Source organism: Pimephales promelas, chromosome 4, assembly GCF_988280905.1.
Source record: "Pimephales promelas chromosome 4, fPimPro1.hap1.1, whole genome shotgun sequence".
NCBI classification, from domain to species: Eukaryota; Metazoa; Chordata; class Actinopteri; order Cypriniformes; family Leuciscidae; genus Pimephales; species Pimephales promelas.
The window spans coordinates 39,345,550-39,362,659 of NC_142772.1; the positions used below are offsets into that span (position 1 = coordinate 39,345,550).

General features: G+C 40.8%; 3 protein-coding genes and 1 pseudogene across 3 annotated transcripts; 1 reads left to right on the forward strand and 3 right to left on the reverse strand.

Annotated features, from left to right (window-relative positions):
• The first annotated feature begins 876 nt into the window (after window positions 1-876).
• Window positions 877-2,846, forward strand: LOC120474296 (uncharacterized; annotated as a pseudogene).
• Window positions 2,847-3,425: 579 nt separating this feature from the next.
• Window positions 3,426-4,887, reverse strand: si:ch211-191d15.2 (uncharacterized). Its single transcript, XM_039658852.2, has one exon. It carries the CDS (start codon window positions 4,885-4,887, stop codon window positions 3,484-3,486), a length of 1,404 nt encoding a protein of 467 aa, XP_039514786.2. The 3' UTR covers window positions 3,426-3,483.
• Window positions 4,888-7,020: 2,133 nt separating this feature from the next.
• tmem119a (transmembrane protein 119a) lies at window positions 7,021-13,465 on the reverse strand. Its single transcript, XM_039658203.2, has 2 exons — window positions 11,522-13,465; window positions 7,021-8,443 (listed from the first exon to the last, which is right to left on the reverse strand). Exon 2 carries the CDS (start codon window positions 8,426-8,428, stop codon window positions 7,754-7,756), a length of 675 nt encoding a protein of 224 aa, XP_039514137.1. The 5' UTR covers window positions 8,429-8,443; window positions 11,522-13,465; the 3' UTR covers window positions 7,021-7,753.
• Window positions 13,466-14,196: 731 nt separating this feature from the next.
• selplg (selectin P ligand) lies at window positions 14,197-15,769 on the reverse strand. The gene is made up of 2 exons (XM_039658625.2): window positions 15,633-15,769; window positions 14,197-15,170 (listed from the first exon to the last, which is right to left on the reverse strand). The coding sequence occupies exons 1-2, from the start codon at window positions 15,633-15,635 to the stop codon at window positions 14,304-14,306; spliced, it is 870 nt and encodes a 289-aa protein (XP_039514559.2). The 5' UTR covers window positions 15,636-15,769; the 3' UTR covers window positions 14,197-14,303.
• Between the last annotated feature and the right edge of the window lie 1,341 nt (window positions 15,770-17,110).

Consider the following 17,110-nt stretch of genomic DNA (forward strand, 5'->3'; position numbering starts at 1 on the left):
GAGCGATTCAGGTGGTACCCCCCAATCTGATGAACCAGGGTTTTTATTCCCGGTATTTTCTGGTTCCAAAGAAAGGCGGCTCTCTCCGCCCTATCTTGGACCTTCGAGTGTTGAACAAACATTTGAGGAAATACACCTTCAGAATGCTGACACAGGGCGCTCTCGCCCGTGCCATAAAACAGAACGACTGGTTCACATCAGTCGATCTGAAAGATGCTTTCTTTCACATAAGCATTTATCCTCCGCACAGGAATTTTCTTCGTTTTGCTTACCAGGGCATATGTTGCGAATTCACAGTTCTTCTGTTTGGACTCAGTTTGAGTCCCCGGTCTTTCTGTCTGTGCGCGGAGGCGGGCTTTACGCCTCTGAGAATAACAGGTCTGAGAATCCTGACTTACATAGACGATTGGCTCATCATAGCTGAATCGAAGGAGAAGGTGTTGCAGGACACCGGCCGTGTGCTCGCGCACATCACATCGCTCGGGTTCCAAGTGAACGTGGGCAAGAGCAATCTCACGCCCAGTCAGAATGTCAATTTCCTGGGTTTGGAGTTGAACTCGGTTGCCATGCGAGCGCGCCTCTCTCTAGAGCGCGTTCGCTCTCTATGAGCTGTCTGTCACAGTTCAGAGAAGGGGCGAAAGTGCAATATCGCACATGTCTCAGGATGCAGGGTCTCATGGCTTCATCCACCCAAGTTGTGCCATTAGGACTCCTTAAGTTGAGGGCGTTCATGAAATGGGTTTTGTCGCTACATTTCAGCCCGATTCGCGACCTTTGCCGCTCGGTTACAGTGACGCGCGCGCGTGCACTGCAGCCCTGCGCCATTGGAAGAACGCAGACTTTTACGCACGGGGAACCCCTCTCGGGGCGGTTACGATGCGGAAAGTGGTGACGACAGATGCATCCTTAACAGGCTGGGGTGCCACCCAGGAGGGCAAAACGGTGAACGGTCTGTGGCCAAACAGACTACGTTCAGCACATATAAATTATTTAGAGCTTTTTTACCAATTGTAAAGCTCTGAATCATTTTCTGCCTCGCCTGCAGGGACATCATGTGCTGGTACGGTGCGACAATACCATGGCTGTGGCATATATCAACCGTCAGGACAGCTTGCGCTCGTCGAAACTTCACCTCCTAGCTCACAAGCTCTTGGTGTGGAGCAGACGGGTTTTCTTGTCGCTACGCGCGACTCACGTCCCAGGCATTCTGAACGTCGGCGCATCTGCTGTCAAGGGGAAACCCAATCTACGGGATTGGCGTCTTCATCCGCAGATAGTGGAAATGCTATGGATGAGATTTGGACGGGCGAGCGTAGATCTATTCGCCTCGCGCGGAAACTGCCATTGTCCTATGTTCTTCTCTCTAAGGGACGTGGACGCGCCCCTCGGGGTAGACGCACTGGCCCACCCATGGCCTAGAGTGCTCCTGTATGCTTTTCCTCCCCTGTGCCTGATATTCCCACATTGGCCAGGGTGAGAGAGCAGGGCCTGTCTCTCATTCTGATAGCACCCAGATGGCCCAAAGCACCGTGGCTGGCGGAGATAATCCCTCTGTTATACGCCGAGCCATTGTGCCTTCCCGTTCGCACGGATCTATTATCCCAAGCCAACGGTGAGATTTACCACCCCCAGCCGGACAGGTTGGCTCTCTGGGCCTGGCCCGTGAGAGGACGAACCTGAACGCACTTGGGCTTTCGCCGCGTGTGGTCACCACTATTCAGAATGCCACGGCCGTCTCTACACGGCCCTTATATGGCTGTAAGTGGCAAGTGTTCGAGGGGTGGTGCGATGGGCGCGGTTTCACATCTTATCAGTGTTCAGTTCCTGATATTTTGTGTTTCCTTCAAGACCTCATGGATAAAGGCAGGTCCTTTTCCACCATTAAGGTCCACTTGGCTGCTATTTCAGCCTTTCATGTGGGTTTTGAGGGCTCGACCGTCGGTCAGCACCCTCTAATCCGTAGATTTATGAAGGGTGCACGCCGCTCTTTGCCAGTCGTCAGGAGAACTGTCCCGGAGTGGGACCTCTCCATGGTGCTGGAAGCTCTGTCTCAACACCCTTTTGAGCCTTTGGATAGTATATCCCTTAAGCTGCTGTCTCTCAAGACAGCTTTGCTTTTGGCCTTGGCATCTGCTAAACGTGATCAGTTAGCTACATGCACTCTCGGTTCATCCTTCGTGCTCTAGTTCTCTCTTAGTGGAGATAAGGTCTTCCTTAAGCCTAACCCGGCCTTCATGCCGAAGTGCTTCCCTGCGTTCACTTCGGAGGTGTTGGAGCTGTCCGCTTTTCACCCTCCACCTTTTTACCTCTCTAGAGGATCAGAGGCTGAACGCTCTGTGTCCAGTCCGTGCCTTACAGGCATATATGACCAGGACGAATGCTTTCCGGAAGAGCGACCAGCTCTTTGTTTCATGGGCTCCCCCTCACTTAGGGAGTCCAATTTTGAAGCAACGCCTCTCACATTGGGTTGTGGATGCTATTACCATGGCTTACAAAGCAAAGAGAGTGCAGCCCCCTAGGGGCATCAGAGCTCATTCCACAAGAGGTTTAGCCACCTCTTGGGCTCTGTTTAGGGGAGTGTCACTGCAGGACATCTGCTCCGCTGCCAGTTGGGCTTCTCCTCATACCTTCGTGCGCTACTACCGGCTGGATGTCACCAGTACCTCGGTAGCACATTCGGTTCTAGGGGTCGGGTCGTCTTAGCCCCTCCCTGCTGTAACCCTGTTGGTATATATATACCATTAAGAGTGAATGGGCTGACTGGCCATGTTCATTCCTGTCACCTATCATTTCTTCCCCTTTCGGGTATAGATTATGTCTTGGTGGGTTGGGGTTACTATCTCGCATGTGTCCTATGCGTATTTCATGTCCTGCTTGTCCACATTAGTTAGGTGTGGTTTCACCATCGCAGGCTCATGATTAAGGGACGTGTCAGGCACCGCCTCCCCGAGGTGACCGTCCTTCTCTGGCTTCAGAACCTCACTGTGAGTGTATTGGGCAATCGGGGAGCTGTCCATGTCTCTCCCATAGGTGGATCTCGAACACGAGATGATGAAAGAGAACAATAGGTTACTGTCGTAACCCCGGTTCTCTGAAACATCGAGTGGAGAGATCCACCAGCTTTGCCCCGCTTGCCGCACGAGAAGCGAATATACTTACTGAGGAATAGCAGCGCGCCCAGATGTTATATGCCCGTGGGTGAGGGGTGTGGCCTCATCGGGCACTGGCCGCGCGCTTCTGTCTGTCTAGCCAGACTTGGTGCAATTGGATGCTTCTGCAGAGGTCAGGTACGGATGCCCTTCCCATAGGTGGATCTCGAACACGAGATGATGAAAGAGAACCAAAAGATATCTGGGCTTTGATGCTGTATTATTTCTTGTAAAAACTTAATAAAGCTCTAGATGTTAATGTTGCGTCATCCATTGTTTTGCATTATTCTCTACATATTTTTCTGCACAAAAAAAAAGTTGTCTGTAATACGTGTTATGAATTTGTGCGAATGCCTTCTTGAACCTGTGGAAACGGAGCAACTCTCAAGTTTCGGAGCAGAATGTTCTTCAGTACCAAAAGCACTGTGAGCATCAGCAGTCCTGTAAGCACACAAAGGACAGCCAGGACAGCAATAAGCGCTGGCTCACTGGACTGTAGTATTGTCCGAGGAGTGAATTCCACGTCTCTAGTTGTGGTCATTGAACCAGTAGTAGCTGATGCTCCTGATTGCTGAACTGTTGAATTCTCCACACAACCAGGTTCCTTTTCTGTGACTGGACTGTTGGGTATCTGGGTGTGCTGAGGTCTAAAATTAGTCAAATTTAGCAAGAGGCAGTCTTCGTAGCTCAGTCTCTCTATAGTGGGCTGGTCTGACCCAAAGAAGGACCGTGATATTGTGCTCTCGGGTAGTTGTAAAGATTTTTTACATCTAAATGAACTTGTGTTGCATGCAATATCAGATCTAACCAACATCAGTACACTTGAGCTCTGATCTATATGGCTTTCAACCACTTTTCCAGATTCTGTGGTTGTATTCACAGACGACATTCTCTCAACTGGCTTAAAAAGTTTTGGACAGATGGCCATGACTGACAGAGTTAATAGCAACCTGTGTGCAAGGTGTAAAGGAGCTGTACATACTAGATCTGATGCCATCCGTAACCTGTCCATCAGAAGCCACCTATAAAGATACATGATGTCACACTCACAAACCCACAGGTTGTTGGCTAGTTCCACGGACCGGAGACGGGACAATCCATCAAAAGCCTGCTCGGGTATAGAGCGTAAACAGTTACTGTTAATCTTTAACACTTGTAAGTTCACCAACGCACCCAACGAAGACAGATCTAGGGCAGAAATGCAGTTCACCGACACGTCGAGGTGCGTCAGCGAAGAAGGTAAGTTAGATGGCAGATGAGACAATCTGTTCCCCTTAAGAGTCAAGGTCCTCAGTTTGGTCAGACCTAGCAGCGCCCCTGGCTGAATCGCTCGTATCCGGTTATCCTCCAGGTCCAGGCGTGTGAGGTTCCCAAGCTGCCTTAGAGATCCAGCTGTGATGTAGGTGATCTGATTCTCTTGAAGCTGAAGGGTCTCAAGACTTGGCGGCAGCCCCCGAGGGAAACGGACCAGCTGGTTGTGGCTGAGGCTCAGTTCCTGCAGGCCCAAGTACGGCTGGAACACGTTATCCACATTGCAGAGCCGATTCCGGGCTACGGAGAGGACGGCGGTGCTCAGGGGGACAGAGCGAGGCAGAGTACGTAGACCAAGAGACTCACACAGAACCAGAGCACCAGAATGGGGACAGCAGCAGCCGTTGGGACAGGGTGACACAACCAGGCCGGCAAAGAGAGATGAACAGAGATACAACAAGAGACAGCAGAGACGACTAGGACGCATGGCTCACTTGAGGGAAGAAGATTAAGAGGGATGGATAAGAGAAAGAGAAATGAGAAGTTAGTAACTGCTTTTCTTTTACCGCAAATGAATCTGTTGAACAAACTTAATTACCATGATGGACTCTGCGGTTCCTCCAGGTTGTATTTCCTTTCATGTGCGACGCATTATCAAATGTGTTACTTAGGGATACATAGGGATGTGGTACTCACCATTATTGCCCATTTTCTGCTGACCCCTCGCTTTCACTTTATCTGCTTCACGTCCTTAACCTCTTTCCTCTTGTCCCTTCCAGAGAACGGTCCGTGCTCACCCTGAAAATTCTGGGTAGCAGCCCATCAAACTTTAATGGCAGCCTTAAGGTTTTGAGTTACCGGTTTTGTATCTTCTTCTCAATGTAAATTAACTGGGCACTCCAGTTGCTTTTCCCATGACACAGCTGCACTGGGTTCGTAGAGCAGGTTTCTGTTAGGAACCATTCTGTGGACGTAATGTGTTATTTTATCATCTGCAGAGCAAAACTAGTTTAACCACAAGTAAACTGTACAGTTATGTCAACCATGGCTGGCCAAAATCATATTTAAGTCAAAATTGAATCATTTGGGAGTGATGAGAGCACATTTCACTATCTTTTTTTAGCTCCTCATGGACAAAAAAGGGTAGAAATGGAGCTACGGCTCTTTTTAGTGGCTCAAGTTTCTCATTAAGGCTTCACTCGTATCTTTGAGGTTTACTCTTTGGTGACAACATGCCAAAGTACTAACACTTGACCTTGCGCCATGGCAGTGGGGTTTTAATTTCAGGTATGTGGCTAATTTGCATTTAGCTGGCTATTAATCAATGATAGGCTGATAGCATCACTGTAACAAAATCTGCATATCTGCATAGCTAACTGTTGTGAGCATTGTTTTTACTGAGAAATAACTTGCATGGAGGAATTCAAATTCAACTTGGATATTCTATATTGAGTATATGCATTCGGTTTCACGGATAAATCTTCAGCCTAGTGAAAAATGCATGTTTGGGCTGTTTCAACTGAATACAACTTGCACTGACATCTTAAAATATGCCAGTACCATTGTTTTGTCTCCAGAATTTTTTTTTTCCTAAGGCAGTTTTTATGAAAGGCAATTAAATGTCCCAATTGAACAAAGGCTCAATCCTGCCTTAATCAAAACTCTGTCTGTGGAACCAGGATATGAAGTTATCCTCAAAAAGTTTTAATACAGCATAACATAAAAAAAAAAAAGTCTGCTTCTGTCACAACCAGTACATTTCCATTAAGGCCTGACATTTCCAGATCTGTCTGACAAGCCTATTGGAATAAGCTTCTGAAATATTGATTGGATCTTGTATGGATGTGACAAAAGCTCTGTAGCTGCCGCCGTTATGCTCTGCTGGGCTTCTCGAGTTTCATATGCTTCAGCCAAGCCAACACAATTCTTTTGACAAACCACACCATTCAAGACAAACAGAGAGGACAGAAGGCTGTTTGTCTGATATCTAATCTATTGAATACAATTTTATTAAATGTATATATATTTATACTTCTGGTCTCTCTATCGAAAACATATTACAGTAAGTAAGAACTGTTTTTGTTTTTTTGAAAGAAAGTAATACTTTAATTGAGCAAGGATACTTTAACTTGATCAAAAGTCACAGTAAATACATTTATAACGTTAAAAAAAATGTATTGCCGTTTCCACAAATAATGTTAAGCAGCACAACTGTTTTCAACATTGATAATAAGAAATGTGTCTTGAGCACCAAATCATCATATTAGAATGATTTCTGAAAGATCATGTGACACTGAAGACTGGAGAAATGCTAAAAATAGAGCTACACGCTAAAAATGTAGCTTTGCCATCACAGAAAAACAACCAAGTGTATTAGAATATTTAACCAAAAAAAGCTGTTTTAAATTATAATTATATTTCACAATATATGTATTTTTTTGTATTTGTGCTCAAATAAAAGCAGCTTTGGTGAGCATAATGGATTTCTCAAACATTTATAAAATCTTACTGACCTCAAACTTTTGAACAATATTGCATCTGTATCAGAAACAATGCATTTATTTGGAGCAGAGCAGGAGAGTAAGTGTTTGGAGAGTTTATTTTCCTTTTGGAAAAATCATTTAAACATATACCTGACAAAAATCAATTAGTAATTCAGAAGTTATTTAATTCAACACTGAGAAACTGAGGAAAGTTTACAGAAAATAACAGTCTTGTACAAAACCTGACAACATCTTCAGAAAATACAGCATAAATTATGGGTTACACTTACCATGCATCTAGATATTTCATGTGTAAAATATAAATCAAAATGAAAAAGAAAAGGTTTGAAAAGACATTTTCTCAAGTCTCTCAAAACTAGTGATTCACAAAATAATTTCAAGTTTGTCATATGAATAGTAAAACTGTTAATTAGTTGTTTAATTATTTTAAGCAAAATCGTTTTTAAAGAAACTAAATAAGTTGAACAAACATTTTTCACTCTTTCTCTGATGAGTACATATGAAGAGTTCAGATGCAAAAGCCTCTAAGTGCCATTTGAAATTTTCTTCTAGAATTATCATTTTTATCAAGCTTGTATATTTAAGTTCAGTGATTTCACTTAAATGGCAATGATAACTACCTATTAATTGTTATTTAAGTGAAATTACTGAACTTAAATATCCAAGTTTGATAAAAAATCATCATTAAAGAAGAAAATTTCAAATGGCATTTAGAGGCTTTTGCATCTGAACTCTTCATATAGAGAACACAAACCAAAGAGAATGAGGGCATCATATCTACCAAAAGATTCATAACAGTAAAAAAAAGTTTGAAATCAAGGTCATTCCTGGCCATTAAAGAAAAAGCTCTCACGCTGGGGTGTGATTGGCCTTTCTGAGGTGGCACGTACAGACCATTGGCTGACTGGAAGTGGCGTTTGAGGTGGTTGGCTGAGGCTCCACTTTCTTCTTGGGCTCATCTTTCTGCATCTCCACCTCTTCAACATCCTCCACCTTTTGGACCTCTTTCGGCTTGGGCCGGGGGTCTTTTCCTTCCTTCTCCCCCACCAATGCTTTAGTAGGTTCTCGTAGGTTCTTCGCAGCGGTCGTCTTGCCGTCCTGGATCTGACTATGAGGTTTCTCCATTGCTTTACTAGGTTGGCTCATGTATTTCCTGGGTGAGTAGGTCTTCGGAGGATAGTATGCCTCGAGCTTGCGTTTGTGGCTCATCGCTGAAGCACAGCAGACGATGAAAATGATAACTACCAACAGAGAGGTCACGACAATGATGAGAAGCAAGTTCTCCTTCAGGAAGTCTACCACCTGGTTGAAGATGAAGTCTTTGATGCGAATGAAAGTTGCCGTTATGTTGGGAGATGGCGAAGGAGATGGGGGTACGTGGGTGGTACGAGCAACGGGGAAGATGAGTTCGGGTTCGTCCCCGCTGCCCTCCATGGAAACGTTGAACGGGGCCGGCTTGGCGAAGCACACGCTGCCCCAGAGAGCAGTCAAGAGAAGACAGACAAAGCGCAAAGAGAGTGACATGCTTCCTCAAAAGACCTGTAAGAAAATGGACACAAATGTGGCCTTTACTAGTCATTTCTAAACTTGTGCAAGTGTAAGTTGCACTTGTGTGTCAGTGCAAGTACTAGCCTTTACTAGAAAAAGGATCTGAGCATTTTTATGTTTCATCAAAGTGGTTACACAACAGGGTTTTTTTTTTTTACAGTAAGTTATACTTTGTAAAATAAAACAAAAAACAAAAATACATAATAATATATAATAGCTTAAAGTAGCACTATATATATATATATATATATATATATATATATATACGTATATATATATGGTATTAACATGTTTTTTTTAAATACCTTGTATCATGTAAATATTAATATTCAGTACCATGGTAGTAGCATAGTACAATAAGTATTATTGTTATTTGATTACATGTAACGTACAATCTGCACTCTTAAAGGGATAGTTCACTTTTTTGAAATTCATTTTTGGTATGTTTTAACTTACCTCAAGGGCATCCAAGATGTAGGTGTCTTTGTTTCAACAGTATTTTCAATTTTTATATTTTTAGGTCAAACCGTTCTTGTCTGTCAGTCATATAATGGAGGTCTATGGGGTCCACCTCAAAGAGCATGCACAGAGAAGTCCAAATTAAACACGATTTAATGACTCGTAAATGTAAGTACACATTGATGGCCTAAGACACTAAACGAGCTGTTTGTGTGAGAAAACGAACTGTATTTATATTGTTTTTACCTCTTGTAACCACAGCCACGTCCAAGTGATCTGAGGGCACGGGCGCTTCGGTCTGCGCAAGCGGCGGAAGTTATCTCTTGCATGGTTGCGAAAAAAAAAATAACGTTGTCTGTTATATATCAAATTCGTCTTCCGTTGCAATTTTCTGTATATCTAAATATGTTTAGATCTTCACAGTGAAGGGTAAGACTTCTGAAATCTCTGTGTAAACAATGAGTGATGTACACACAAGAGAGATCACTTCCGGGGCTTTCCGGCACTTGTGCAGACAGAAGCGCCCTCGCCCTCAACCATATAAAAACGATGTAATTATTGTTAGTTTTCTCACACAAACCGCTCGTTTCGTGTCTTACTTAGGCCATCAATGTGTACTTACATTTACAAGTCATTAAATCATGTTTAATTTGGAGATCTCTGTGCATGCTCTTTGAGGTGGACCCCATATACCTCCATTATATGACTGACAGACAAGAACGGTTTGACCTAAAAATATCAAAATTGAAAATACTGTGATAAAGGCACCTACATCTTGGATGCCCTTGAGGTAAGCTAAAACATATCAAAAATTAATTTCAAAGTGAACTATCCCTTTTAAAAATAATGGTTCTTCAATGGCATCTATGGTCCCATAAAGACCTTTTAACATCCAAAGAACTTGCATTCCACAAAAGGTGGTGGCAAAGTTTCTTTAGATTTTTTAAAAATGTTTTTCACACAAATGAACAAAAAAGTTATTAAAAAAAAAAAAATCACTGATTTTTCACGGTTCTCCTAAGTCAGACATCACTGCAAAAACTCCCGTTGGAACCTTTTTTTAAAGCGTGAACATTTTTCCACCTTCAGTAAATGTAAAGAGACATCTAGATGGTCAGCAGTCTAGCTACACGCAGAGAACTACTATCGGTATTATCTGCATCTTGGGTTTTCTTTGAGTAACAGGAAGGAAGCTGCATGTATCAAACTACACAAAGCACATTTTCGTGTTTCTGTTTCTTCGCAGGAGAGGAGCTATTCCTGTTATATCCAGTCATTACTTATTTGGGGTGGAGGCAGAGGGAGTCCAGGCCTAGTTTGTAATTTCCCTGCCTGGCTGATGCCACCCACTCACCACAGAAAAGCAAAAGCAAGGCCAGATATATATTTGTGAGGGTGCAGCAAGGAGTGGGACAGCCGCAGCTCACAGGCCTGTATTTACAGCCCAGCTGCAATGAGACTATTTCTGCTCTGCGCAAGAACATATAATGTTCATACGTGCGTCATGTTTCAGAAACACTGCATAAATGGAGGTTGGAGCAGGCTTCACTCAAAGTTTATATCTCAAATTGTTTTAAGAGTGCTGGCCTAATAATGACAATGCATGTATGGAAGAGAGAGGCCGCACTTTGCATATATAGTTTTATTACACAATTTGTGTAATAAAACTATATATGCAAAGTGCGGCCTCTCTCTTTCAGAAACACTGCATATCATAGGCAGAATTTATTACATTTTTCATATTAGTTTGTCAGAAAGAGAAGCCATTTTAACCACTACACTTTTAAGTTGCTCTTAGAAGGCAAGAACAGGGAATAGGGAAATTCCCAAATGAACACCACCAAAAATGGCAGTGGAAAAAACAACAACATATTGAGTATGATCTAATAGTCATCTATTAAAAACTTTTACTTCTTTAAAACTTAAAATAAAACATTTCCCCTTCAGTGCCAACCACACCGACTAACTCTATGACTACATTCTGCAAATAAGGTATTACACTCCAATATCTCAGCAGTGTGTAACAAGAATGTTACTGTAATCAAGAATAAGTATCTAAATAGAATATGTGGTATCTTTTGCATAGACCACAGCAAAAACCAAATACAAAAATCAATATGAGAATGAATTAAGAAAAATAGCATTTCAGATTAAAAAATAATGTATTGATTTTTGAAAATCAGATTGTTAAATATTGGCCTTTGCTAGCACAGCATTAGACAACATGAGAAACTTTATTTTATGTAAAGGGTAAATGAAGGTCAATAGAAAATGTAACAAAGGGGTAAAAAAGTAAACACTCAAGACACAAAATATCATCATCGAACCATCACAGGTTATATATAGTTAATGTGATGAATTACGTTAGTTAACACATGACTGGGTTATAGAATTAGCAAAAAGATGGTTCTAATAATCTTGCAGATTTTATATTTTGTATTTAAAACATACACATTCTTATACACTTTTTGATGCTACGATATTAGGAAAATATTAAGCTCATAATTAAAAAGCATTTTTGAGTGACACTGACATTGTAGTGTGCCAACAAATGAATTATGAATAATGTGCAAGATATCCTGTCAGTGAAGGAAATATAAAAATACTCACTGCTCGTCTTACTTCCGTTCTCTGATCCAATTTTACAGCGACACCTCAAGTTAGGCACTTCAAGGTAGGCAAAATTAATAAAGACAACAGTTGTAAAGGAAAAATCTGCCTCTGTGTTGTCCTCAAATGCTTATGGGAGCTTCTGGCCATGTGGGTTTTCCTAAAAAAAAAAAAAGATAATTGCACAAGGACATTCCCCTCCTCTCTCTCCATCTCCTCCCTTTTTCTGTCCTTCTCTTTCTCTCCTCTTGAACACATGGAAACATTTTAACATTTTATCACTGTATTCTTTCACAGTTTTATTTTTACCTGCTCAGCCTTTGATTGGTTAAAAACAGACTCTTTGTTAATTTACTTTGTTACTTTTATTAGTGCATTTATTAGTGCATGCTTTTCCAAATATTTTTTTTTCTAGCTTCACAATCTTTACTCCTTTTCAGAACCTTTTAACCAAATGTTGTTAATAATAACAATGTTCTGGTCAAATCTGGTATGTACACTGTAAAAAATTATCATGTAAAAAAAAAACGGTAAACTACTGGCAACTGTAGTTGCCAGCATCATACTGTAACTGTACGGTGTGTTACTGTTTTTGTGTTAGAGCATATCGCTGATTAATTCAAGTTTTATACTATAGCTGACAATACGGTATTTAGCTGCTAATTTCAAAAACAGTAACACACCGTATTTTTACATTCTGATGCTGGCAACCACAGTTGCCAGTAGTTACAGGATTATTTGCCCAATTTTCACTGCCCAATCTATTCCCAATGAACAGAATTAAGAAATTACTGTACATCACATTGTGGAAGTAAAATGGGTTGGATACAACAATTTACACTGACTTTAAAGTTGATTTAACATTTATTAAACTAGTTGGGTATACCATACCCATACCAACTTTATTTGTTTAGCACTTCACAACAACCAAAGTTGACCATAGTGCTGTACAGAAAACATAAATGTAAAATTAATAACCCTACATTCATTAATAACAAACATTTTATGAAGTCGACATCTTGCTAGGTGTCAAAAGCCAAAGAGAAATGATGGGTTTTAAGAAGGGTTTTAAAAACAGGTAAAGAAGAGGCCTGCTTAACATGGGTATAATTGGGTTAACAGTGCACAATGACTTTCATGTCATTTTGCACAACATTCATCAGTTAGGTGCTTTAACGCATTCATACTAGAGTCGACAAAGTATAGAATGTAAATAGAACATATAATTAGCTATACCGCATAAAATATATACAAAAGTACCACAATATAAAACCAAAGAAATTAAAGGTGAAAACAGAAAAAAAAAAAAAAAAAAAACTGTTGCTTTTCTCATTGCTAATCTTTAATTGACACGATGGAAAGTGTGTAACTTCAGCACAAGAGCAAAACATTTTTGGGAACTTGTGAAAGCATATATTTTATGTAAATTTGCAATGATAACATGTTATATTCAGACTGTGATAATCTCCAAAATCACGCTGTTCAAGAAAATTATACAGCGCTGGTTGAACCACGGGCAGGAATAGAACACATTCAGCAGTATGTCCTGCCAAACCTCACTAATGCCTGAGCTCCTCGGAGAAAGTAGCATTTCTGGAATGATTACATTAAAAGATTCAAACATGCAAAAACAATTAAAATATAAATGTTCCACTGATTAAATAAAAGATAAAAAAAAACTTAAGACATGCATACATTTATATATACTCTTAGAATAAAAAAAAAATCCCTTTTTTAAAATCCATACAAGTACAGTATGAAAGACGGCTATAGTTAAAGGGGTAGTTCACTTTTAAAAAAAACTTTTGCTGATAATTTACTCACCCCCATGTCAGCAAGATGTCCATGTCCAAAAGAAATTAAGGTTTTTGATGAAAACATTTCAGGAATTTCTCCATATGATGGACTTCATTGGGAACCAAATGGTTCAAGATCCAAATGAGAGTTTCAAATGGCTTTAAATGACACCAGGCAATGAATAGGGGGCTAATCTAGTGAAACGATCGGTTATTTAAAAAATAAACAAAAAAGTTTAAGTTTTATAAGCATGCTCGCCTTGCTGAACTCTTCTGTTTGAGCTCATTAATCAAAACGAACAAATCTTTTTTCGAGTCATTTCATTCGTTGAATGAACAAATTGACTCGAAAAGATTCGTTCATTTTGATGACAGAGTTCGAACAGGAGAGTCACAAACATGCATCACAGAACAGAGCAAGGCGACCATTTGTGCTTATAAAACTTATTTATTTTTGAAATGACTGATCGTTTCGCTAGATAAGACCCGTATTCATCATCTGGTGTCGTTTAAAGCCCTTTGAAGCTGCACTGAAACTCTCATTTGGACCTTGAACCGTTTGGTTCCCATTGAAGTCCATTATACAGAGAAAAATCCTGGAATGTTTTCATCAAAAACCTTAATTTCTTTTCAACTGAAGAAAGAAAGACAAGGACATCTTGGATGACATGGGGGTGAGTAAATTATTAGCAAAAGTTTTTAAAAAAAAAAAGTGAACTACTCCTTTAATCCCAAAATATAAAAAAGCACAACCAATCTAGATCATGCTAGAAAACATGCTATTTACATCAAATGGTTGTTTCGAAAGGCACTTCAAAGCCAGTGAAGACAACCAGTAGCACAGATATGCTGTGACATAACTTGATTTTTTGACAGTGCAAACAATTCTAGAGCTGGGTTTCTGTCAAACCTGAGCACTGACTTAAAACCAGTGTTAGAGTAAACATTTCCACACAGTGCACACAGCAGGTGAAAGGTTTAAACTTCTAAAGAGGGCCCTCAGTATCAGGAAGAAAGCTGTTTAGAGTAAGATTATCTCCGTCAGGATCTCCATCCTCAATGTTCGGGATCAGTGCTCCATTACTTTTGGGGTGTCGCCTTGGCTTTGGAACAGGGTGCTCTGTATCATTCATAAGGGCAGAAATGCAAACCATCTCAGTCTCCTGGAGAAGATGCGCCTTGTGCCTGTATTTGTATCCCGAAAGTTTTGTAGCCAGACAGATGGTGCTGACGATAAAGATGGTCGTGAACGCAGCCATCGCGGCAATGGCAATGAGGCACCGACTCACAAGTCTGTCATCTTGGGAAGAGGCAGAGGAACACGAGTGGGTCGTTACCGTGGTTGATTTTCTAGTGTCCACTGAGATAACAGCTGTGGTACGTCTATCCGTATCTGTGGACGTTCTCGCTGTCGTTTGCTTCTCTGTTACCTTGCCTGGCTCAAGCGATGCAGGAAATGTGGGGGCAGAACTTCCTGCTTGTGAAATGTGTCCATGACTATTACTTATTGTGGGAAGTTGGGTGTACAAAGTACTCTCGTTATCTGATGTCTGGTAGACTGTCAGGTTCTCAGTTCCTGCAGAGTACTTCTGTTGGGTGTGGTTCGAATCTGGAGTACCACGGTAATCTGTAGTTGCAGAGACATTTAAAGCCAATGGACCAAGAGTCGTGCTACTTGTATTCTCAGCTTCAGCTACCCCTGTTGTACTGTGTGTGACGCTGCTGTTTATCGATGTTGTGTTGTGACCAGTTTCCCTTTTCATCCTAAGATATCTTGATGTAACCAAACTACTCAAAGTCAGCAGCAAAACAAGAACTGGTAAACACCCAAGTCTGTTAGTCACCATCGCCATCTGCACAAAAAAAAGACAGAATGTTGCAATAATTCTTTTGACACAAAATATAAAAAAAATTCACAAGCATACTCGTATATTGGTAATTCCTCTTCAGACATTAAGCTTATTCAGTGGAGAGGAGGAGAACAAAACAATAATGGAAGAACAGGTTGTCGTAACATTTAAACATGTTGCTCATACTTTTGCAAGCTCATGTGGCTGTTTGTGACTCTAGCATGTGGTTGGACCATTTGGCTGAAATACTTCCTTTTAACTGTTAAGTGTAATTGTTGTATTCTTAACAACACTTTACAACTCGACTTTAAATATATTACAATTACTGTCATGGTAAAACTTTAACAATTTTCTTGTCGATATTCACCTACTCTCCACAGTTTGAAAAAATAAATAAACCACAAATTCATATAAAAATAGCATCTTATTTTAAAGACAAAGCAAATTGACAACAAAACTACGTACCATCGGTTTCTACTCCCGAAAGGATCTTGATCTGCAGTTCGATTGAAAAATCAGCTCCCCTCACACACTCAAAATGCAGGCTCAAACCTACTCAATGCACAAATACAGGAAGTCAAACCTCATGAAGCGTTAGGCTAAAGCTGGTTCAAAAACTCTGACGCAAACACGAATGAGCAAGAGATACTTAAATATCACATCTCAGTTCCTAAAACAGTAAGGTACAACTTTTAACCAACCAACCAACCTTGCTTCCACAAAGAGAGGTTTTATAATTAGAGAAAAAAAGAGAGAGACAAATGCCAAAATTTCTGTTTATTTCTTTTTTTATTTTCCTGGTAAGACTCTTTATACTTAAAGCAGATGAATGAACAAAAATGGAAGAGTTATGCACAGAATTGAATTTCTAGATATCCTTCCTTTCGAATTTTATCATTGGACAGATAAAAGGCTCACAGTGTGCATATGTTAAGGATGGGGCAAAACGGGGGGATTCCTTAAAATCATCAAACTCCAAATGATGGACAAACACCCTCAAGAAACAGCCAAAGAAAATAAAGGAAAATGAAAACTAAAAACATTTATTTACAAAGCATCGAAATCAATCACTACCATCCAGTTTTCTTCCTGCATTCTTTTTTAACCTACTTAAATCCCTTTTCACTTTATTCATTCGCTCCTTAGAAACCACACACTCGACGGTGCATCACAGATGCCTCCTGAGGCCACTTAAACACTCAATATGGATTCATCACACATCCTGAAGTTGATCAAGCTTGGCACATCCGTACCCACACGGTCCCTACGTTTTCAAACCCTTCACTTTAAAACCTCACCCAAAAGAGAGAGAGAGCAAGAAGAGCAAATGCAAATGACAGAGGTATTGAGATCTGAAGACTCGTTTGAAATGAACAACTTGTACTCTGTTGGTTCTGAGGAGAGGTGGAGGCTATTTTAGACTAAAAAACATGTGCAGAAGGAAAGGTGCTTTTTCGAACCAAGAAAGAGGCACTAGGGAGTGATACAGAAATGAGATCTGTCGAAGCGTCAACATGAAAACCACAAGAGAACATTCTGACGTAGGATGTAGCCGAATCACAGTTTCCTCTCTTGCAATGAAAAAAAATGCATAACCAAACTAAAAAAGAAAATGTCATCACCTCAACCTTGTGGCACACGTAATTCAGCCGTAAAAAATAGGACCATCTATAGACGTGAACCGCCCCTTGAGAGAATTGGTTCTGCTTGGCTAGGAGAGCGCTGTAGACATCTTTACATAGACATAGCTTGTCGCAAGATGACATTAGGAAAAGGAAGTCAGTCATGACACATTTTGCTGGTCGTCACGGTCTATAATGCACAGCAAACACATGTACAGACAGACAAAGCTGTTGAACTGAAAGTTTGGTTTCTGAGATGGTATGGACGACACAACTGAAGATGAGATTTGAAGGAAATTAGAAAGCAAAGCAAACCCAACC

Bases quoted from the DNA above. Each gene is read 5' to 3' on its own strand.
- si:ch211-191d15.2 (XM_039658852.2), bottom strand. From the start codon at position 4,887: ATGCGTCCTAGTCGTCTCTGCTGTCTCTTGTTGTATCTCTGTTCATCT.
- tmem119a (XM_039658203.2), bottom strand. From the start codon at position 8,428: ATGTCACTCTCTTTGCGCTTTGTCTGTCTTCTCTTGACTGCTCTCTGG.